General features: G+C 33.2%; 3 protein-coding genes across 3 annotated transcripts; 1 reads left to right on the top strand and 2 right to left on the bottom strand.

The window, feature by feature from the left end:
* Positions 1-11,206: 11,206 nt before the first annotated feature.
* LOC128185495 (uncharacterized) lies at positions 11,207-13,776 on the top strand. The gene is made up of 2 exons (XM_052855078.1): positions 11,207-11,656; positions 12,361-13,776. The coding sequence occupies exons 1-2, from the start codon at positions 11,207-11,209 to the stop codon at positions 13,246-13,248; spliced, it is 1,338 nt and encodes a 445-aa protein (XP_052711038.1). The 3' UTR covers positions 13,249-13,776.
* Positions 13,777-15,354: 1,578 nt separating this feature from the next.
* Positions 15,355-21,581, bottom strand: LOC128185494 (uncharacterized). Its single transcript, XM_052855077.1, has 5 exons — positions 21,009-21,581; positions 20,519-20,645; positions 19,939-20,075; positions 17,736-17,913; positions 15,355-16,036 (listed from the first exon to the last, which is right to left on the bottom strand). Exons 1-5 carry the CDS (start codon positions 21,579-21,581, stop codon positions 15,786-15,788), a joined length of 1,266 nt encoding a protein of 421 aa, XP_052711037.1. The 3' UTR covers positions 15,355-15,785.
* LOC128182749 (uncharacterized) lies at positions 21,562-24,353 on the bottom strand. The gene is made up of 3 exons (XM_052851491.1): positions 23,672-24,353; positions 21,902-22,171; positions 21,562-21,807 (listed from the first exon to the last, which is right to left on the bottom strand). The coding sequence occupies exons 1-3, from the start codon at positions 23,847-23,849 to the stop codon at positions 21,788-21,790; spliced, it is 468 nt and encodes a 155-aa protein (XP_052707451.1). The 5' UTR covers positions 23,850-24,353; the 3' UTR covers positions 21,562-21,787.
* Between the last annotated feature and the right edge of the window lie 24 nt (positions 24,354-24,377).

Genomic DNA, 24,377 nt, shown 5'->3' with positions numbered 1-24,377 from the left:
GCATGGGCTCTGTGGTGATTCTCGTCTTGTCCGAGCCGGCGCTACGGATACGACGGAGGAAGAAGGGCCTGTCCGCAGAGGCTTTGCGGTTATGGTCCGGCAAGTCTGCTCCGGTTCTCGAAGCAATGACTTACTCGCAGCACAGATCCACAGACCCATCGGAAGAAATGACAATACCCGGCGCTCGGTGGGAAGATACATGAACATGAATCAAGCAGGGGCCTTCCACGTAAAGTGGATAAATCGCATTTTACCCGTTGAAATTCTGCTTTTACCTCAATATCTGCACTCGATGTCAAAATTTGGAGCCCGCCTGTGAAGTGGAGAAATCGCACTTTCCCTGATGAAATTCTCCACTACATATCGGCACTCGTCAAAATCAGGGGGACCAAGCAGATGACATGCAGAAGCGATTTCCCTGTGTCTGCATGGTCGATCAGGATTAGGGTTAACCATCACCCAGAGAGAGAGAGAGAGAGAGAGAGAGAGAGAGAGAGAGAGAGAGAGAGAGAGAGAGAGAGAGAGAGAGAGAGAGAGAGAGAGAGAATTCAAATGAGGCACCTACATGTCGTAAGATCCTCACATAGACATATCAAAATCTGTAAGTTTTGGGAGAGATAAAGAATGAAAAAAGAAAGAGGTAGATATTTATCGAGTAAGTACAGCTTTATAATTCAGAAAGGGTGGCCAATAAGGGGCGTCTTCAAATTCAAGTATCTTGACATCCTTTTGGTACGGAAATTGTTTCAGTTTTGAATCATTCATCATTTAGGTGATTGCAGTAATTATTGCTGTTCAATTAAGAAATAAACAAAATTGTTACAACGTAGAAAATGGTTTAAGGTCACGCGATAACCACTGAGACTTATTTCTTAGCCTACGTTTTTGCTATTTTGTAGCTTGATTTAAGGGAAATAAAATACATTTGCAAATATTTATACTTACATATAATTAATTAATGATTTTACATCGTTCATACGTTCATATAACCTTAAATCAATTGTGTGTATGTAAAATAAATGAGAGGGAGATGTGTGAATATTTCCGGAATCAATATAAATGTTTTCTTCAATAAAATCACGGACTGTGTGGACTCTATGAACAAATGACAGACTTCCAACCGTAAACCATGTTCGCAATTCGCAAAAATTCGCAAAACCTCTGCCTATTCCCTGTCATTGTCGGTACCATCTGACACAGGTATGCCGACAGACGTTCCATATATAGAAGAAGAATATTTGAATCGTTGTTCCTCTAAATCACCGCAAGGATCGATGATACTGCACATACTTTTTCTTATTTATTGTTTTGAGAGAGAGAGAGAGAGAGAGAGAGAGAGAGAGAGAGAGAGAGAGAGAGATTACATCATTACAATTATAAACGTATTAAGTCATATTATATACGGAAGCTTTTAATATGATACATATTCCCAAATTACATGGGGAAAATCAGATTAATCGTTTTATTTCTTAACAACATCAGAGAAAACATTTTCCTTGAACATGTTCCCCACATGCATATTTACGATGTCTCGTTTACAAACATGCCTGCATCAATTATTGTATAACGTCTGTCTATTGATTGAGGTATTTTTCCACTTGATGTCATTTTACTCGTATGACGACTTTCTTTGTTGCTTGACTATTTGATAACAAAATTCATTTCTAAGCTATTATGTTGATTTTTATATCGCCTTAGGATCTGTTTAAAGATCATATTACAAAGTTGTTATTTTGCGTCGCCTCAAACGCTGACGTCGCCATTTTACTACGAAATGAAACAATTTTTTATTGGTTAAAAAAATTAGCCTGAACAAATTTTATCACTTTTTAAGTTTCTTTATTATTTAATTCGAAAAGTACTTTTCGTCACGATATTCATTTCTTTATGCTGATTTCAACTTTTCATTTTTTATTTTCATTATCAAGTGAGTAACGCTACTTATCTACGCAATTTTTGGACAATCCTCGTATAACATTGTGAGTTAGTTTTTGATATGAAAGAATTACTATGTGAACAACCCTATTAGCCTTGCAACGTTTTACAAACCCGTGAGTCAAATATCTTGACTTATCTTATGGCTGTATGCTTACAAATTACAAACAGTGTCTATTTGACCGTTTGGTTGCCTACATGTACATGTACCTGTTAGTATGTCTCCATTCTCTCTCTCTCTCTCTCTCTCTCTCTCACTCACTCTCTCTCTCTCTCTCTCCCTCTCTCTCTCTGACTTAAAAGTGTGTTACATAAAAGTAACATCTCTTCCGTTTACTAAAACACTTGAATAAAATGAGAGAGAGAGAGAGAGAGAGAGAGAGAGAGAGAGAGAGAGAGAGAGAGATACTTGGATAGATCGTAGAGTATGTTACATATCGAAAGAAGACACGTCTGTTGTTCATTGGGAAATAAATCTAGACTGAGTGAGTGGTCTAAGGTGCGGCCTAATTAGTGTAGAACTCTTGCCGTGGAGCCATGCTGTGTCGTTTTTGTATTAGCATAAACAGGTCGGTCTGCGCTATAGAATTGTTTCAGATGTTTACAAGCTTTGCATTTCGAGGATACAAACAACGTATTCGATTACTGCATGTAAATCATGGATGAAGAGGGAAAAAAATCCTAAGTCAAAGGTACGTTTTTAAATTGTTGAAGTCAAAATATAAAGAGAAAATAGACTACTTTGAGTACAAATTGTACGTTACGAATATTTTCCTTTCAAAATATAATCTAAAGAATTCCCTTCATTTATCCTAACGATGTGGACGCTGAGAAAATGGGTCAAGGTACAGACTATTGTGAAGATTACTCTCGATGTTTCTCTTTTGAATAGCGGGTCATGCCGAAAACAATTTAATTGCCTATCATGCCAATTGGCAAATAACTCGACAGTTAAATTTCGAATTTCTATTTCATGCAGTGCATTTTTAGGAAAGATATCTCAATAGCATTCAATTTGGTGATAATCTCGGCATTTCACTCGGCGATTTGTCAAATACGTCTGCATTGACCATTTTTAGAGATGGATCAACATCACTTGCCAAATTATTCTTATGTTCCTTCTTTTCCGTTTAGAAGACTCTTACAAAGCCTCCTCCGTTATGTGCCGTTATTTTCTTGAAAACCTCGTAAAAGACTACACGCTCGGACTCGGAAGTTGCTGTGATCATCATCCTACTTTTGAATCAGATGTCAAAATACCAATATTCAAGCGCCTGTAAATGAATCTACTGGCTAAAAAGATCCATTCACAAGCAATACCCGAAGGTAGGTTGTCATACACTAAACGTTTATAAAATATATGCTTCAATCTAGACCCTTTTATATAGTAATGATTATGTTTATAGTCATTCTTTAAAAAATCACAATATTGAATCAATATTGGGACATGAAGCTACAGAACTTCGATCTAGATAAATTCGTCGTAGTCTTCAAAGGTCTGTCCAAGAAAACACAAGTACATGTAGAACGGTTTGATTTTCATAAACTAAGAAAAACGTTTAGTACAGGCTACATGAAAATTCAGAACATTTTTGCAAATTCAAAAAGCGCATGTACATTTAGTTTAATGCATACCAGTATTTACAATGATATATTTGCCTCTAAGATTATAACACATGTTTTGACGTTGGTGTCATTTAAGGTCGATTGCCTTGTCTATGTTTATAAAAGAAATGAATTGCAAATGTTATATGCAAAATTTATTTTTCATATTCTGATTCATAAAATATGGATCTCGAATAAAATTTTTAAATGACCCCCCCCCCCCCCCCCCACCCCAACCCACCCCACAGATCAAGTGTCTTGTTTATCTAACAAAAGCATGTACCTATAGTTGGGATACAAACAAAAATATTGTATGGATTAAGTGAACAAAGCTCTTTCTATTTTCGAATGACCACTGTTCTCTATAATTTATATTATATTGCCATACAGAAAAATGTTATGTAAAGTTTATATACAAAAATCTGCTTTTATGTATAAAACTCAACGTCACTGAGGGTCCCATAGTCTGCAATAATGTATGACAGATAATGATCACATGTTAAGATCACGTGAAGTATTAATGAAATTTAGAACTGAACTACATTAATTTACAATCTCTCAGAGCTCTGATGCAAAACAGAATACTGATTTTATATGCATCATACAGAACAAGTTTTGTATGCAGTGATATTCATTTATTTGTCTGTAAAAATACCAAATATTCAAGGTCAATGCCTGTTGAAAATCAAATAAAATGAAGAGAAATATGTTCAATTATATAAAAGTTGCAATACAACTATTTCGGTAAGTAATTAAATTTTCGAAATTTTTGTATTATTTGTTTTGAAAGTTCAAAGTTCTAATTAAGCCATATACTTCCTAATATTATTTTAAGTCACAAACTTGAATTAAAAGAACTAAGATTAGCTGGACTAGAAAGGAAATAATATTATGTATGCAGACGACCAACTTGAACTTCATAAGGTTTGTTAATTGTTGAAATTTGTGTTGGGGGAATAATCATGACAATAACGTATATTTGGTCATTTTTGCGATGATCAAATACTCGCCTTTTCGCAACAATTATATTCAAATTTTATTACTTCTGCCTATTTTTTTTATCGCTGAAAATGGCTGACGCTTATACATTAAGTTACAAAATTTTCACATTTTTGCAAATTTTGTGATAGACGAAAAATGTTGGGATCTAAAGTATATAGATAGCTTTGAAAAAATCTTCAATTTAACAGCATGGATAAAGTTACTCATATAATCGTTTTTGTCGTGTGGCCTCATGTAAATAAAAACGTTGTTTTCCCAGCTGAGTTATTTTATAACAGAAAATAGATATGGATGACGTGTACACAAAACAATGAAATTTCATTTCAATTTGTATTTTATGAATCGAACTTTGCGACATTTTGATGCATAAAGTTAAACGCTAAATTATAATTAATGAATCAGCTGTTTATAAAAGTTTTTACATTGTAAAATTATGTCCTATTCAAGAATTGATTTTCATCGAGAAATTGATAACAACTGATAAAGAATCTCTTTGTTCTATATTAATTTGGTATATGTTGATTTGCGTTAGTTAAGGAAAAAATATTCTTGACAGTCTCTATGTATTCTGATTATTAAAGCCATCTGTATCCAAATTGACCGCAGTTGAACTGAAATTAAGATTTTATTGATTTAACCAAAATATCTTAATTATTCAATTAACAACAACTTCTTTTATAGATAGTCAAATTAATTCACGGGCACTTAACATAAAAATTATGGGATGGAAGTAGTAAAATAAAATCCATGTTTAACAAATGATGCGTATTTGACTAGATGATAAACATTACAGGGCTTTGTGTGTTCAACAAGATTGATTTGTACGTTATACTGTGTCCGAATTTTTCCTTATTTGTTTTTCTTGACTTATGGCTTAAAAAATGAAATCAAGAAGCAACTGGCCTGATACTCAGAGGAGGTGACAATGCGAAAAAAATTAACTAAAATTGATCATATATAAATGTATACAGTTGATGTATGTTGCTAATTTTTTTTTTATTGCATCTGACTGGAAAAAATACAAACATTTCCGGCTTTCCACTGTTTAATATGCGGTTTAATGATGCAGCTTGAAATATTTCTATTCTTACAATATCTATTGTAATAAATATGAACCCGCAGTCGCATAAATACAGCTGTACATGCATTAGGACATTAATTACAGAAGGGGAAAGGGATGATTAGTGGGACGTATCTCTTCTAGATTTTGTTCGTTAGGTTAAATGCAACTATTAAGTTTTATCACCGTCCCAAATTAAATGTATCAGATAAAAGACTGTTTTGGAGAAGAAGACCCCCCCCCCCCCACTCCTGGTGCCAGTTTCACAAAGATTTCCAAAGATGATTCATTAGATAGCACTTAAAAAATGCCTAATTTATAACTTAGGAATTTCCCGAGGTTTACCATAGCTGTTTCACAAAACTTTCTTAGCGTAGCACAGTTGACTTATCTTAATTAACGTAGCTCGCGGGTTTGCTGACGTCACAATAGGAATCGACGTATAAAGAGTTGACCGTCATAGTAAACTCATAATTTTTTTTTAAAATGACAAATGAGATATTTAGAAGTATAAAAGAAAATATTTTAAAATGCTTATATGCGGTTTATGAATGTTTATACGAAGATTTATAATATCAAGTGCTGAAAATTTAAAGATGTCACATACATTGTCACATTTTGTTCTATAAAGATAAAGAATGAGTGTGCGTTAGAACTCTTCCATTTAAAGTCATGTTTTAAAATAGAATGTATGCATTAACTTCGCTTTTTTTTTTTACAATTATAACTTCCGTAATCTGTACTACCGATTAAATTCTTAAATTTCTTTTGGCTTGAGATAACTGTTTTATTCGATTACTTACTTATAATGTCAGTAGTTGCCTGGCATTTTATTTTTGCATTGATTGACTCAGAGTTTCATAAAAACAAAAATAGCAATTTTCTGTATCTTTACAGCCTTACATTAATTGCATTTGATAACATTCACAATAATTTCTAATAAGCATTTACAAGTTCTCAAATGTGTTAAACAGCTAGTCTTGTCAATAAATGCATTTCAATTTTGGTGTTCTAAGAAGTAAGGAAATGATGACGTCAGGCTAACGTCGTAATGAAAATATAAGGTTTTGAGAAATCTTTTTAAAATCTTTAAAGTTTTTTTGCCAAAAATTGGCCGAGAACACATACTGATATTTTTTTATGAATTAATTCATAATTATCTCCTCTGTTTTTGTGTTGAGAATGATTAATTTCGTCTGAATCGTTTAAAAGTTTGGAGCATAGTTTTGTAATGCGTTTCTCGGTTAAAATGTGCATTTTACTATATATTTTATTGAAATGGCGTTGCTTGATTTTATTAATGACACTGTATTTGAAACACAAAAACATTATTACCGCGCAGACGAATATTAAATAAATTTTAGAAATAAAACTATAAAACCTATGGATCACGTGGACAAATTTTCAAGGTAGGTTTTCTCACAAGCAGGTAAACCCGTGAACTACCTTAAGATGCATTGTAAATCACTTTCATATCATATTGTTAACGCTAAATTAATACCGATTATGTATAAATGCTTTTCAATATAACAAGAATGTAAACTTTATAAGTGAATATAACAATTCATTCTCTTATTCACCTAGAAAAAATGCGTACATAGAGCGTAAATAGTGTAATGTCTAAATACATATACTGATATTTTGTATGAAATTTTCCATTTACATGCATAAGCGAGCAGATAAAAATTACGTAATGTTCGTTGTAAACGGTATTTCTTTTTAATTTAATGCATTTATCAAAGTACCTTTCTTGTTTTTTGTTACATGTACATATATTTCTTTGTTTTAGATATTATATTAATATGACTGCATAAATCAACTGAAATTGGTCACTCCTGAAATTTTTACGATCGAGTGTATTTTTTGTCTATAGTAGGTTCATTATAAATAGCCCGTGTTAACATATGCAAATATGCTTACTCCAAAATTGAAAATGCTTATGTGACCAGATATTCTAAAACATGTAAAAATCTAAAGTCTAAACCAAAAGGAATTAATTGACGATATATATTTGGTATATTTTTACTTATAATGTTTTAGTTTAGAAGTAAAGTGAAACAGGTTTAATGATACGCGTAATTTATTATTTTTGTTCCACTTTCATGTGCTTTAATCTCCGTATAATTCTTTTCAGTAGAACATAAACAGTGGTCATGTTAAGTTTGATAAGACATCGATATACCTGTCTTTTTAAAGTAAAGACATAACTAAGGAATTTGGAATTTCCTAAGATAAGACCTGAATAGTGAAACGGATAAGTAATGGACTTAAGAAAAAATATATAACTTAGTCAAAAGCATGGTTTGTGAAACGGGCCCCTGGGGATAGATTTTGAACCTAGGTTGTCCGATCCAATGTATCTGCCCGAAACTTGATGAACTCGCCCTACACTATCTTCAAAGATTTTTTGTTAATTAATCCACATATTAAAAAGTTCTCGTTAAATATTCTAACTCTTAACGTATTTATTCAATATTATTTCATTTAAAGTATATATTTTTTATGCTAACTCCCACTGACTTGGATTCGCCAAAGCCTGTCCACTACCTCACTTTCATTTATACTATTTCAAAAATGATAGAAGGGTTTTTTAAAAATAATTTTACAATAATTATTCATTTTCTCACAAGACTTAAAATACAGAAGGTGTAATCAGTTACTTATTAGTTTATTGGCAAAATGTATTTATTTATAAGGATAGAAATGCATTATCACTTTTGATATCCATGTAGGAAACATAGATTTGTTGCCTTTATCAAAGATCTAATTAAAAAGATTGAATTTTTTTTATGTATTTTCAGGTGCACCTTTTTTTTATGCACATGAGGATGTCAATGCATGATTCAGCAACGAGGCTGAACACTGAGGAGGAAATGATGATCCCATTGAACTACTTCCTAAAGTCAACATGATTATTAACGTAATTTAATTATGACATTCACACCTTGATGCAAAATAGTATGTGTGATTTGAGAACAAATTTACTCGTCCACTTCACTACAAGATTACAAACAACGATTCGATAGTGAACACGTTCTACATAAGGATGGGTGACTCTCCTACATGTAACAAGAAATCCGAAGGAAGTAAACAAGCATGGTTTAAGCGTCGCAAAATTCGTAGCTTGAGAGGAATTCCAAAACTTTTCCCGTTCATCTTTAACGCATTTTTTAAAGAAAGAATTTTTATCCACTTCACTGATTGGAAATGGTCAATAAGTTATCATATTGATTAGTACAAATCATCTGTAAAAAAACAAACCCTAAGCTATATAAGAACAGTAAGAAACAATGCTGTAAATAGATGGAGACATTTCTTTCGCACATGCGTAGGGAATATGTCAAATGTTTTCTAAATAGTCAACTCTTTATGAAAAAGAGACTATACGTGCAGACACAATACAAAACGTGATCATGGATGATGAGAAAGTTATATGTAAACCCTTTGTTTAAAGCAAGTAATAAAATGTTTCACTACTGTAATCCAAAAACACTTTCTTTCTACACGTATTTCTTTTTTTTATGGCATTGTAAATCCAAAGACAATTACGAGTTATGATGATATGTTGATCTTTCTGGTGGATTCACCAACTTTCTGATCTTTTATGTAAACTGAACATAGCATTCATGTTGGTGGGCCCACCAATTATGTATTCAATTGCAGCGATAAACTAATTGTTACCGGCCTGGAGTTTCTTTGGTGAATCCACCATTTTTTTTTTTTATAATTCGTATAACTTGATATCTGGTGGATCCACCAAGTAGGGGTATTTTGAATTTTGTCAATCTTTTTGGTGGCTTCACCAACTTTCTTGTTTTATATATAAACCGACATGTTTTGCGGTGTTTCTGTTTATTTATTGCCATTGATAAATGTTTAGAAACTTTTGGTGATTGCACCAACTTTGTACTCTATATTTGTTTGTAAAATTTCATTTTGGTGGATCCACCAAATATTTGGATAAAGAAATTCTGTCAGCATTTTTCATGTTTTGGTGAGTTCACCAAATTTCATCAGTACAGTATAAGACAAACCGAGTATTGCATATTTGATGCTGTCTTAAAAAAGAAACAATCGCCAAAATTTTATTATTGGTGGACTTACCAAGTTTATTCGTAAGTGAGATATTCGATGACATAACTTGGTTGATTCACCAATATTGTGACTGTTATTGTGGAATATGAAGGTTTTAAGGTACTGTAAAATGTGCTTTTGTGTGAAAACGATGGTGCGTTCACCAATTTATGTTGTGCTCAACAACAAAAATGAATAAAATTCATGTTCATTTCTGTTTTTGCATTGTGTTCATTTTTCATTTTGCACTGAAAAAAAGAGGATGCGAATAGAATATCCTCTTTCTTAATAGAAACAGTTTATTGTACTTTAAATTTGAAAATAAAAATCACAATTCTTTTTTTCAATTTTACCATAAGCATTGTTTAATATGATAAACTATCTAGAGTCATGCTTTCAATGCTTATTGAAACACTTATAAAAATACTTATATTTTCAATATGATTATTCACACAAAAGTCTTCCAGAAAGGAAGAAGCTTTTTGATGTTCAAGTTAGATGCATAGGTCCTAAATGTAAAAAACCTAAGCTATGTAATGGATTTTATTAAAATAAAAAGGTACTATTATCAAAACTTAAAATACATAAAGCACATCGATATTTACCTTCTTTCACATAAGGTTTAACACTGCAGAAGTTGCAATCATATCTCGAAATGCCCTCTTAAAATAGACTAATTTTGATAAGTGCCTAACTCGTTCTGATAACATGTTTCTTTCTTTTACGTAACGTGATCGGTGGCGCAAAAAATGAACCAACTGGACCAGAGTATGTCTTTTGTCATAATTAAATTAAGCGGAGATTCTACAAGAATAAAATACAGTCCGTACCTAACACTTATCGTCTTTTAAAGAATCATCGCTAAAGTGCAATCAGATTAACTCAGATTCTTTGGGAGCGTTTTGTTAAACCATTGCACTATCTAAGTGTTATCTTGTCTAATGTGTTTGTAATATTGTGCCAATGCATTAGTGGTTATATCTCTTCATTCTGAATAATAGTATGGAACGCCTGGACTGTCTTATTATTGCAAAAATAAATTCGTTATCTGCTTACATCGTTATGTGGTGTGCTTTTATCATTACGTGATGTGCTTAAATCATTATACGGTGTGCTTATATTATTATGTGGTGTGTTTTTATCGTTATGTAGTGTGCTTCTATCATTATGTAGTGTGCTTATATCATTATGCGTTGTGCTTTAATCATTATGCAGTGTGCTTTTATTATTATGCAGTGTGCATATATTATTACGTGTTGTGCTTTTATCGTAATGTAGTGTATTTATATCATTATGTAGTGTGCTTATTCCTTTATGTGGTGTGCTATTGTCATATTTTGGTGTGACTATATCATCATGTGGTGTGCTTACATGTATGTCATTTTGTGGTGCACTTTCGTCATTGTGGGGTGTACATTTGGCATTATTTGCTGTGCTTTGATTATTACATATAGTGCATCTATTTTTGCGTATATGATGTACGTTTTGCATTATTTGAAAATAAAGATTAGTAGTCTTTGGAAATTAGACATGGAAACTATTCTAGAAAAACTCGGATTGGGCTCTTTAACAAGAAAGATTCAAGAAGAAAAGGTAACACCTGATATTGTATCAAAACTCTCAAAAGTTGAAATGCAAATTTTAGGAGTTGCTGATAGATCAGCCATGATGAAATTGAGAGTGGCTTGTATTCACCATGGAAGCAATCTTTTGATACAAAGAATTTCTGGGTACTTGATACCAGAAGATGTGTTGGACTTTTTGCTGGAATCTAAGTTCAAAATCATTGAAATTTCTCAAATGTTAAATGTGTCAGAGAGCACAATATACAGAAGGATGAGACGATGCAATCTTTCTGTATCAAAATATAACGATATATTAGATCATGAGCTGGATCAAATAGTTTCTGAAATTGCTACAGAGTTCCCGAAATGTGGAGAAACAATGGTCAGAGAAATTCTTCGGCAAAAAGGTGTCCAGGTGAGAGAAATTCCTCTTTTTTCAATATTTAAATTTGCAAATATGCTTTTTGATATGAATCTAACACTGAAAAAAAAAGTTCACTATTTTATATTTACATTTTGCAAATGTTTCCTTACACGAACCAATGACATTTTAACATGATTTCGCTACCTTCAAAGCCCGAATGAATCAACAAAGAAAGCTTTTGTATTAAACAAAATCCACTTATATATACATTGTATATTAATGTTTACATTTTCAACTGTCTTTGTCTGTGATAACATTACGAATCAATTTTGAACCCCAAAACCCAATAACTTCACAAAACATGAGTGACACAAATGGGCGTGTCTTATAGCATAATCGAAAAACGGTATTGTAATACATAGCATGTGCTACATAAAAAATAGTGGTTTTAAAATAATGTTGTTTTAAAGTGTACAAATTGGAAATAATATAAATATAAGTAATACGGAATCATTCTTTGAATATTATGAGGTGATAATTTCGGTCGGAGCGTAGTCAAATCCATCATAAAGCCCTGGGCTTTATTGGATTTGACCACGCCCCGACCGAAATTATCACCTCATAATACTCAAAGAATGATTCCTTATTCCTTGAATAATTGTACGACATGATCTGGAACAGCTGTACATACCAATTCTTTTAATCTTCGAATTCTGTTTCATATCATGTTAAACAATTGGATGTTTTTAAAACAGGTAACAAGAGCAAGACTGCGAGAGAGCTTACATAGAACAAATGGGGATAACATAAAAAGCAGGATAAAAGGAAGATTACAAAGAAGAGTTTACAATGTCGAAGGTGTCAATCATCTTTGGCATATAGATACAAACCACAAATTGATCAGATGGAATTTCATAATCGTTGGTGGTATCGATGGCTTCAGTAGGTTTGTCACATTCCTTAACTGTACAGACAACAATAAGTCTGAAACAATTTTCAGTTGTTTCCAAAGTGCTATTCGAAGCTATGGCTTGCCTTTAAGAGTTCGCTCTGATAAAGGACTTGAGAACAAAGCTGTCGCTGAATATATGGTCAGAACTCGAGGACCAAACAGAGGAAGCATGATAACTGGAAAAAGTGTCCACAACCAAAGAATTGAGAGGCTGTGGAGGGATGTGTATGAAGGAGTTCTCTGCTACTACTATGAACTTTTTTACTATATGGAAGACGTACAACTGCTTGATATTTTGAATGACATACATATGTTTTGTTTACATTATGTGTATCTGAAAAAGATAGACGAAAAGCTTCAAATATGGAAAGAAGCATGGGCTAATCATAGATTACGCACTGTTAAGACCTCGCCATTGCATTTGTTTGCAGCCGGCATTATCAATAATCCAATTGATGTTTTAGATTTAGATTGGGAACAGTATGGTATTGAAGATAATACTGATGTTCAATATCTTCACAATGTTAATCCCAGGCCTGTGTTTGATCCGCCTTCATATGCAGTAACAAATGACACTCTACAAGAATTGCAACAACATTGTCCATTTAATTGGCATTCTGCTAACTATGGAATTGATATTTTCCAAAAGGCTGTGGAAATTGTCGAAAGAAACAACAGCTTAACAATATGATATACAATGTAAATTCACTTGCCACTGTCTGCAAGACTAGTGTATCTTTTTTCCTAATCTGCTTGGCCCATTGACTAAGAATGACCAGATTTTTATCATGACAAAAAAGGGCTATTTAGTTACCATTCATGACTCTACTACAATGACTCTTCATGATGGTCAATAAAATTAGTAAGATGAACAAAGATTTGAGATTTGTTTTTATTATACTGCTTTTTGATAGAAAAAAATGTCATTCCTTCTTGGTTTGAAAAAATAAACATAGGTAATCAAACTTTACATAGCTCACCGAGATGAAGGGTCACCTTTATGAGATCGCCTTTATTATATCATACGAAAATGTATAATGTCATCATACAATATGATATTTTATTATGTGATACTCTTCTGTATCACGTATATTGTATCAGATGATTTTTATTGTTTGGTATCAAACGATAGAATTTAAAATACATTGCATTATATTATATACTTGTAAAATATCAAACAATCTGATACAATCATATAATAACAGATCATATTATACAATTTCATAGTGATAAAATACAAAACTGAATCATATTATACCAAAAAGTTATGTTATATGATAAAATATTCATAATATGATTAAATACCATTGTGTGTGCACATATATATATATATATATATATATATATATATATATATATATATATATATATATATATATGAGAGAAATAAACAGCAATTTAAAATGTTCACCGGATACGAAGTTGGTTGGTCACGTGATCAAATCCTGTGAAGCCTGACATATTCTAATATGATATTTTAAGTCTATAAAGTATTTAAGTAGGTTAAGATGTACCATCCATGCAAGTTTGGTGAAGGTAGGACAAGTAATGACTTAGATATAGGAGCTGCACCAAAAACATTAAACAACGTAGTCAGGTGTGTAGCATAAGCTCCCCCCCCCCCCCCACACACTTCGTCTTGGTGAGCTAAAAATCAGAAATGTACAGGAAACAATTTGACAAACATGTCATCAGTACAAAACTTTAAGATATTTAACTTTTTGCTGATATTCCTTTAACAAAATATACATTTACCACACAAACTTTCATTTAAGTCAATGTTTAGAAATCCTGATAAAGTTTCTATTCAAAACAAGAAGTTCATGAGCAAACTTATGAGACAGTTCATACAAATCTTAAAGTATATCTATTCAAAACAAGAATTCCAAGAACCAACTTTAACATGACACAGTCCAAGGACCAACTTAACATGACACAGTCCAATGACATACTTAACATGACACAGTCCAAGGACCAACTTAACATGACAAGAGTTCATACAAATATTAAAGTTTCTATTTGAAACAAAAAGTCAGAGGACCGACTTTATCATGACAGAGTTCAAAACAGATATTAAAGTATCTATTCAAAACAAGAAGTCCAAGGACAAACTTAACATTACACAGTCCAAGGACCAACTTAACATGACAAGAGTTCATACAAATAGTAAAGTTTCTATTTGAAACAAAAAGTCCGAGGACCAACTTTATCATGACAGAGTTCATACAAATATTTAAGTTTCTATTCAAAACAAGAAGTCTAAGAACCAATTTTAACATGACACAGTCCAAGGACAAACTTTAACATGACACAGTTCATACAAATATTAATGTTTTTATTAAAATTAAAACTGTAAAAATGGGCTTGGGGTGGGGTTCAAGAATCTGAGGAATCTCAACTTATCTATACCTTAGCGGCAGGGATCAAAATTGCAAAATTTTGGTAATTTTAAAGAGACCTGCATGCCTTTAATAATCAAGCTTTTATAATATTCAGTTTCATTTTTTATGTGGAAGGCTATAAAACAAGTAATCTTTGAAAATGAACAAGATATCCGTGAACCAATGCTCACTAGTAATACCCCCGATCTGATGTGTATATGCAAAAAAAGAAAAGTCAACATTTAACAGAAAGTTGACTTATGATAAAAAACTAATTCACTCCATATGGCATGCCTAAACAAACTTGAATGTCTTAATATTTCACGCATCTGCAATGAATACCGGAAGTTGCTGAGAAATCTTTGACAAAAATAAAATTTACCGGTGGGCTAAACGTATACACAAAGTCATCATTTAACAGGAAATTTATGTCCAATTGGTACAAAAATGAATTCCATCATATAACATGCCTTATCAAAGCCTGTGTTAAGGTTAAGCATCTGCAATGAAAAGTTGCTGTGTAATCTTTGAGGAAAATTTGTTTGAAAATTTTGGCTTAAAATAAAAAATGTTGTCATTTAACAGGAAGTTGATGTAAGATTGGTACAAAACTAGATCCCAACATATGGCATGCCTAAACAAATAGTGCGTTAAAATTTCAAGCCCCTGCAATGAATAGTTGCTGAGAAAAATGCAACCGAAATTTCTGTTATAGACAGACTGAAGGACAAACAGACAGACAGACACACAAGGGTAAAACAGTATACCCCCTCTCCTACAGAGAGTGTGTATAAAAAGTTGCCATGGACAGGCGGACAACATTGCGTGGTCTGAAAAGCTCACTTAATCATTGTAAACCAAAGTACGAATTGCAAAACGCAAAGTCAAAAAAGTTGAACAGTGCATCTTCTGTTGGCTCCTCATTTACAGGTATGGTTAATTGCATTTTGTTGATGCATGTATTTCCTGTTGGCAGGAATGATTGTCTTTCGACAAATTCCATTGTTGGCTGAATCTGGTAACCAAGTGGTGGTTCCTCTTCTGATCCAGTGCAAAACCGAAGAATTTTTGCAAGAGTAACATCCCCACGTCTACCACCTAAAAAACAAGAACATGGGTTTTGTTATTTACAAAATTCTAATAAAATGAAATTTATTTCCTACTGGAAAGCAGTTAAATAACTGTAAATAACTGCACCATACAACAATAACTAGTATGATAAAGATAACACCATACAGTGCTAATGACTACAGACGCAAGACAACTTTAGATGAGAAAAGCTGCTTTAAGGCTACAGCTCAGTAGAGCAAAACAAAGTAGATATTATTGAAATAGTGAACATCTCAAATGGTCCCACTCAAATACATAATGTAATAGAGAAAAGGATGATAAGACTTGAAGAGAATTTTGATTTTTTTCTATAAATCCCTATGTAAAATACAAACCCCCATTGTGGCCCCACCCTACCCCTGGGGGTCACAATTTGAACAAACTTGAATCTACACTTGGGTACATGATGATGCTTCCATACAAGTTTCAGCTTTTTTGCATATAATTCTGCCATGACCTTAACCTTAGACCTAGAAACATGGTTTAAGGTAATTGCACATCCTCTACCCAAAGGCTTTCTGTGGATGAAGTATAAGTAAGATTTGGCCAAGGGGAGAGATGATATGCTCCCAACAAGAGATCTCTGATGGATGGAAGGGCGAAGTGATCACTGTAGGGTGCCTACAGACCTGGGACCTAATAAGTTACCTTAAAGGCAGTTGAAGTTCAACATTAAAGAGATCACAAGCTTGTCTTTTAAAAAGATTGGTAAGCTAGTGCTGTAGCCATAATAAAACACAAAAGAAGACTTCTAAACCATTGGTTTAATTTTTTGAATCGATTAAATATTAGTAGGAATGCACTGTAGTTGTGTTTTGGGTGGGGTGGTGAATTTAGAGTGGGTTTGACATCGGCAATGGGATAACTCATTAACTGTGCTTTAATCATTCTGTATTTACTGAAAATACTTCCAATTTTCTGATAAAAAAAAATACGGGATCAGTAGAACCACTGGTACTGTTTTGGAGCAATCATATATTCTCAGGCCTTTCAGACAAGCTCGGAAAAAATATCCGATGTTGTTTTCCAAGATTGAAGGTTGTTAAAAAAAGCTGTTTTTTTTTTTAAATTGTTTAATGTATTATAAGACCTAAGATACTGTTACTTTTTGGCATTTACATCAAAATACAAAATTTCAGAACATATGTAGATGATAAAAACGAAATTGACATGGTACAGTTTATCTACAGTAGTATTCCCACAATGCCCTACCTTGAAGTCGAGCATGCTTATTCCAGTAAAAGTTGCTAGCGCTCGAGAGCGACATGTATATATATGTTATATTCATGGTTTTACTAATACATGTATATTAACTGCAAACAGTTGCTTGTTTTTAACATTCTGACTGTATAGCAAACTACGTAGAAACGCTTAATAGGCGGTAACTCCAAAAAAGTTTCAACATAATGTTTTGACTGACCCTTGTCCAATCGGATCGTAGAAGGCGGAGTTGAGAGAGAGAGAAGGAGAGAGAGAGAGAGAGAGAGAATGTGTTTAATGGGTAAATAAGAAAAGTTAGAAGTTCTGGAGTTAACACCTATTAAACGCTTCCATGTAGTTCACTGTAAATGAGTGCAAACACAGGTAGTAAATCAAACAAGGGCAAATATTTCCCCCTATACAATATACATGTACCAGTAATACATGTACTCCTACGGTACATCAAATATCTTTTATTTGTATTTACTTGCAGCCTCTCTCAAATATTTCACATATTTTGCATAAATTTTGCTTTCTTTTTGTCTTCTATTACTTCCTTCTGGAGAAAACTGTGGTTTAATTGTGCTTGTAAGCAGCTTTAATGTAATTTTCTGTCGATCCCGAGGTGTAAAAAGATGGATAAATGTTGGAAGATGACAAGCCAGCTGTTAAAAACAAGTGGAAGTGTAATGACAAACTGACCATTCAAAATAGCAAATACTTCTTAATGCTGAACACTGCTCATGAACAGGCACTTTCACACAGGTATATAAACTCTTCAATTTTGTTATAGCCGATTGCAAACCTGAAACTTGTGGCCGACGTGTAGTATTCATTTCATGGTCTTTGGGTTTTATGCAATTTCTTCTCATTTTATATGCGTATTCTGTTTGCAATAATGCATTGACCTGTTTATTTGATGCTGGTATTCTCTTGGCTTTAAAAAAGTGTGTAAAATTTCACCACGACCGATTAACACAGCACAGGTGAGACTTCTACAGTGAAATTTCTAAAAACTGTTAAGAGGTGTGCAGCTCATATAGGGGTTGTAGGGAAGCGGTGATGATGGAAAAATATGGCAAACATTGCCTTTTTACGAGCGGTGTTCAGCTTTAAATTTTACAAGCGGTGTTCAGCTTTAAGAATCCTCGCTACCCGTGGCTTCTACTTTTTATGACAGGACACCACAAAATGCGAATTTGACCCTTTGTGAAACTGTGTTATATAATTGCCAATTTTGTTATCCATCTCTATAGCACAATGGTTGCAGCTGCAAACTACTGCATGTTTTGTGTTTGAATACTGTAGGAAAATTTTTCCATGAATTTACTGAAATTTAGTGATAAATTTTTAAAGTTGGTTTTTCTCCCAAAATTAAAAAGGCTTTCTGTCATTTTTGAGTCAAACACATGCTAGAAATCTATATTTTTAAGTAATTTAGGAGTTCAGTCAATCTGTGCAGAACTTTTCCCAAGGGTGTGGAGGACCCTTAAAAAACACTAGTTACTAATACATGTATATATAATTTTAACTTTTATGAGATCTTGAGCTGTGGCCATTTTCGAGTGAAAAATATTGTCCTTTAGAAGAAGAGCTCTTTAAAAAGATGTAAAAAAGTACCAGGTATTAAACAGTATTCACATTTTAATTTAAACAAGATATCTGTGAGCCAATGCTCACTAGTGATACCCCGCTCTGATGTGAATATGCAAAATAAGCAAAGTCGACATTTTACAGAAAGTTGGCATAGATCTGCGATAAATAGTTGCTGAGATAAATGCGACAGAAAGTTTTGTTATGGACGGACAGACAGAAGGACAGACAGACACACAAGGGTAAAACAGTATACCCCCTTCTCCTATGGAGCGGGGGTATAAATATATGGAATTTTATTTTCTTTCTAAGTTTATAGGCAAAAAGATAATGTGTGTGTGTGTGTGTGTGTGTGTGTGTGGACCAGGAGACATTTGGCTATATTTTGGAATAAAGGTCCATAAAATCATATGTTGATGAAATCCTAACAAACAATAAATTATTATCATCTTTCACTAAAATTAATACATCTAGTATCGTTTCCTCATTAAGCACAGCTCTTTCGTTATTCATTTATAACTGCCAAAATTACAGTTAGGCCTAACAAAAAAAAATAGTTTGTTTCCTCTTTCATGCTGAAAAAAAGTAGGGTCGGTCAGTCGGAATTTTTTTTTATTTTTTCAATTTTTTTTTCCTTTAATATTAGAGTATCCATAAATGCCGGTTAGATACACTGACACTGCTGAATGGTATAAAATGAGAAATACTTTTAATATCATTTTTGACTATTAAGCTGGTCTTAAGAAAACACAAAAATGATATTTGCCGACGATGAGAGCATTATTAAAATCTACAACACATATGGAAACATACAGCCATTTTGAAACAAAATGTTTGAGTTACACTGATTTGAGAAGAGTAACTGCTTCAAGCGTTTTTGTGACCAAAATTTTGAGTAATTTTTTTCCAAATCGGATAAAAACGAAAATAAACGATTTTCCATCAAAAATCCTTCAAAAAAGTTTTGAGTCCGGGGGTAAAAGCTAGGGTCGGTCGGGAAAGCGGAAACAAACAATTTTTTTTCTTAGGCCTTACTGGTAAACACAATGAGATTATATCATTAGGGACGAGTGGTTTTGATTGTCAATCAATGTTACCTCATATAAACATAATGCATCCAGTCCTCTTCGTAAATCATGCACAAATGCCCTGGGTGAAGAATTGTTAAACACCTCCTCAACTAAACTGGCTGATAGCACTCTTGGCAAAGGTCCACTTTGGAGCATACTTAAAGCTTGAAAAAATGCAAACATACATCTTTTCACATTTCCAATCGACTGTCAAGCTGATTACAAGTTCAAAACAATTCACTATTGTTAAATATATATAAAAAAATATATATATAAATGTATACTTCATATGATATAGCGAAAAAATTTGCCCCTGTTTAGTACTTTTGCCTCTTTCGCCCATGTAAAAAGTAAAATTAAGACTGCATGGGCAATTCAAATGTCTCAACTTTATTTTATATACATGTATCTCCTTCAAATAACAATGTTAACTGTTCTTAGGTGAATTCAAAACGGGCGAAACTGAATGCAAGTATATGTAAAGAAGGACAAAAATAAACATGGGGCAAAAATAATTCAGTATATGCTTTTTCTATGCACAAATTCAGAAATTTTTGTCTGCTATCATACATACCCCTCACTTTAGTCAACACATGTAATCTCTTACCCAATATCTTTCCAACTATTTCATAATTGTCTGAGTATTCCCGAACAGGATCAAAGTAATGTTCTTGTATCTGCCTCAATACCAATGTAAAAAATTCTCTGCGAGGCCCACCAAGGTCAACAGCATTCTGTAAACAAGATATATATGCATGTGTTTTTTTTTATACATCTATGCTTAATTGTACACTACTGTAAAACTGGTAAAACGGTACGAATGTACCTAAATTCTAGAATAATGTTAATTTTACATATCATATGAAGGATTTCTATTTTCTATGAAGTATATTAATATTTTACAGTTGGGACCATAAGTTTTGTAAGCTATAAGTACATCTATTTGTAAAATTGCATCTAGACATTTATTAAAATCATGCACAGTGTAAAGGGGATTTGAAAACATTCAAATAAGCATAGGTAACATTATTGTGAAATATTAAATAGAGATAGAAGAGTCATTAAAATCCCCAGTAACAAAATAATAATTATCTTACTTCTTCATAAAATTGGACTTCCAATGTATTTCTGAGATCAACAATCTCTTTTATTTCAACAAATGCTGTCTCTAACAGGTTCTCTCTGTCCACCAAAATAAAATTGGTCGCTCCTTCTATTGTTCCACTTTCAGATTCTAGTTCCAGTTTTCTGCCTTTAATAATTTTATCTTGCGCAATTTTCAAAATTTCAATAGGATCCTCAATCTTTTTTTCTGAGCAAAATTTAATTATATTTGAAATAGTTTCATAGTTCCATGAATCCGAATTTCCTGTTGATCCCACCAAGTCTGCATTAGGTTCCTGTATGTATGATTCTGTCCTAGCTTCCGTTCTCGACGTTTCCGCTGAGTTTTCTGCTGTTGATGCAATTGAACTGGATGGAATAACTGGTGGCTCTAAAACTGGTACTGTCTCATTGGATCTAGGTACTGGGATTGCAGAATTAGTTAATTGATCAGTATTATTTGTAGCTGTAAGGGCAGCATTATAAATGTCAAATTCAGGATCAGGGAGATCATCTGAATAATATTGAGATTCATGGGACGAGGAGCACTCTATCACAATATTCATAATCTGATCTGAACAGAGTTCCTTTTCTCGCACACAAGTGTAAACATGGTCTCTGAGTTCATCTATTGGTATTATTTGTTCACAGTGACAACATTTTTCTGTAATGGTAGCAGAAGCTTCTGTTAACAAAGAATTGTCGGCCTCAAGAGACAATGCACGTTGTATGGGTCTGATGTAAAGTTTACTTTGACATCCCACAAAGGACTTCATAACTTCTGGGGTTCTTCTACAAGAAATAACTTCTAGGTTTCTACAATTACTTATACATCTCATTATTTCAAACCCACCACAGTCACTCAGCTTACTGAACCCATCCTCACCAATCAATTTCTGCTGAAATAGCTCCTCTGTATCATCTGCATTAAATTGGATCTTTTTGGAGCCAAGTCCCGCTTTAACTAGTGCAAGTTTTTCCTCTCTTGTTGGGACTTTCATCGCATCTGTTTCACTCAGACAAATAAATTCACAGGTCCATGTTCTTCTTTTCTTCTGCTTTTTAATTCTTCCTGATGTAGATGTACCCCTCACTGGTCTGAATAAAGCTCGTATTTCATGCTGGTTATGCTGATTGTTCTGAGATGGAAGTGATACTGTAAAAAGTGAAACATTGTTGTACAAAACAATTGAGATACTTTTTATTACATGTGTATATTAACCACATGTAGGGATTGGAACCCCAACCCCCCGCCGTCCCATTGATGATGAAGTGACCTTAACCCCATGCAGATCAGATGCATGAGTGGTAACATGTTGAATTTTTCACATAAATGACATACATGTATCTCAATGATCAATTTAAAATCGCTTTGTATACAGAACAATCAATATGTACCGGTAATGCTTATATTTATTGTTTAAAACTTTAAATCACACGTACTATAATAGTTTTATTAAGATTAAACACAGTTGAAACAATATATTTAAACCTATGTTTGTAAAAACTACAAGAGCAAAACCCTTTATTTTTAACCAAAAGTAAAATATACCCACTCTTCTAAATTTGTGAAATTTTAAGAAAATCTATCATCTGGTTCTTTTTATGGGCCATCTCAAAATACAGGTAAATTGAATAGGTCTGTATTAAAATAAAATTATCTAAATTGTACATACTACTGTGACATGCAGTCTGCCATAGTTGTGTAAATGAAATTAAACTTCTTTGTTGTTGTTTAGTGTCAATTATCGCGAATTTAAATGATTTTTAATCCAATGCCATTTATACTTTCAATTTGATAGAAAGGTTGATTTCCGGTGTGATCGTTTTTTGCCAAGTCATTCTTCAGTTTGGTTAAAAGAATATATTAATTTCAAGTCTGTGAGTATTGTAAAAACCAGGTACGTAGCATTGGGAGGGGGGGTGCCACTTTGGTTTTTCTGAAATTTACATACAAAAAAATGAATTAATATAGAGTTGCCCCCCCCCCCCTTTTTATGGGACCATGTAAAAAATTGAATTGAAAATAAGGAAATAAACAGTGAAATTAAAGTTAAGGTATACTTTGCTTGTCAAGATTTTTTGGATGAGTCTGCCCCCCCCCCTTTCCAAAACAATGCTATATGCCTGTAAAACAGCTTAATTTTAATTAAATAGTTATTGAAATAAACCAGGGCACAGTCATGTTTGAATTTTTTCTTCCTCATCGTGTGCAAGTCAACCTCCCATCCGAAAAACCCAAGCTGTAGCAGGGCAAGACCCATATTACAAAAGCTATGTCCATCTTTGGGGGTGGGGTGGGGCATGGGTTTCTAAATGTAGACTTGTAATTTAGAGGAATAAAATAGATTTAAAGAAATTTCAAAGGACGCCAAAATATTTGGTAGCACAAAGAAGGGAAATAATCGGAAAGATTGCCCCCCCCCCCCCCTTTTGACCTTTTCGTTTGTCCAGCAAAGGGAAACAACTCAATCCACTTTCTATTTCTCAAAACATTTTCTACAATAAAATGTGTGAAAACCCGCAAGGTTTTTGGTCAAGCAATTGGTAAACATTAATCTATAGGTTAATATGTATGATTCAAACTTCATTAATTAATTATAACTTTAAATCAAATTAATTCGTCTTCTAGACACGAGCACGTGAGCATACTTACTGCGTCTAAGCTCTTCCCTAAAACGAATCCTATCGCCGATCGTGGCGATTCCAAGCCTCGATAGATCTACATCGCTTAAACTGTTGCAAATATCAACGTTGTTTACATTTGCCTCCGCAAAGTTATTTGCTAAATTTGGGAGATCAATGTTTTTTAAAATTAGTTTAATGTCGTCCATTTTTCCAAATGACCCGGATAGTGTGACGTCATCACATCATCATAACGAAGTTTGCACACCACATAATGATGTTTGTACATAACAAAAGGATGTTTGTACATGACGTAATGAATAAAAAAGTACATCGCGTAAAGAAAAAAGCATATCGCATAATGATCTTTAAAAGTACATTCGGTAAAGACGGAACCACATCACATACTTAGAAAAGCACATGCCATAATGATATATGCACATGCCATAATGAAAACTGCACATCACATAAGGATGAATGCACATCACATACTGTCAAATTCACATCACATAATGCCAAATGCACATCACATAATACCAAATGCACACGCCATAATAATGAATGCACATCACATAATAGAAGGAGTACACCACATAATGATAAAAGCACACCACATAATGATACAAGGACATCACATAACGATTAAAGCACGCTACATAATAATATAAGCACATAACAAATTTATTTTTGCCATGATAAGACAGTCCAGGCGTTCCATATAATAGCATCCAATATGA

Source organism: Crassostrea angulata, chromosome 5 (genome assembly GCF_025612915.1).
Source record: "Crassostrea angulata isolate pt1a10 chromosome 5, ASM2561291v2, whole genome shotgun sequence".
In the NCBI taxonomy this organism is placed as follows: domain Eukaryota; kingdom Metazoa; phylum Mollusca; class Bivalvia; order Ostreida; family Ostreidae; genus Magallana; species Magallana angulata.
This window is presented reverse-complemented; position numbering and strand designations above follow the sequence as displayed.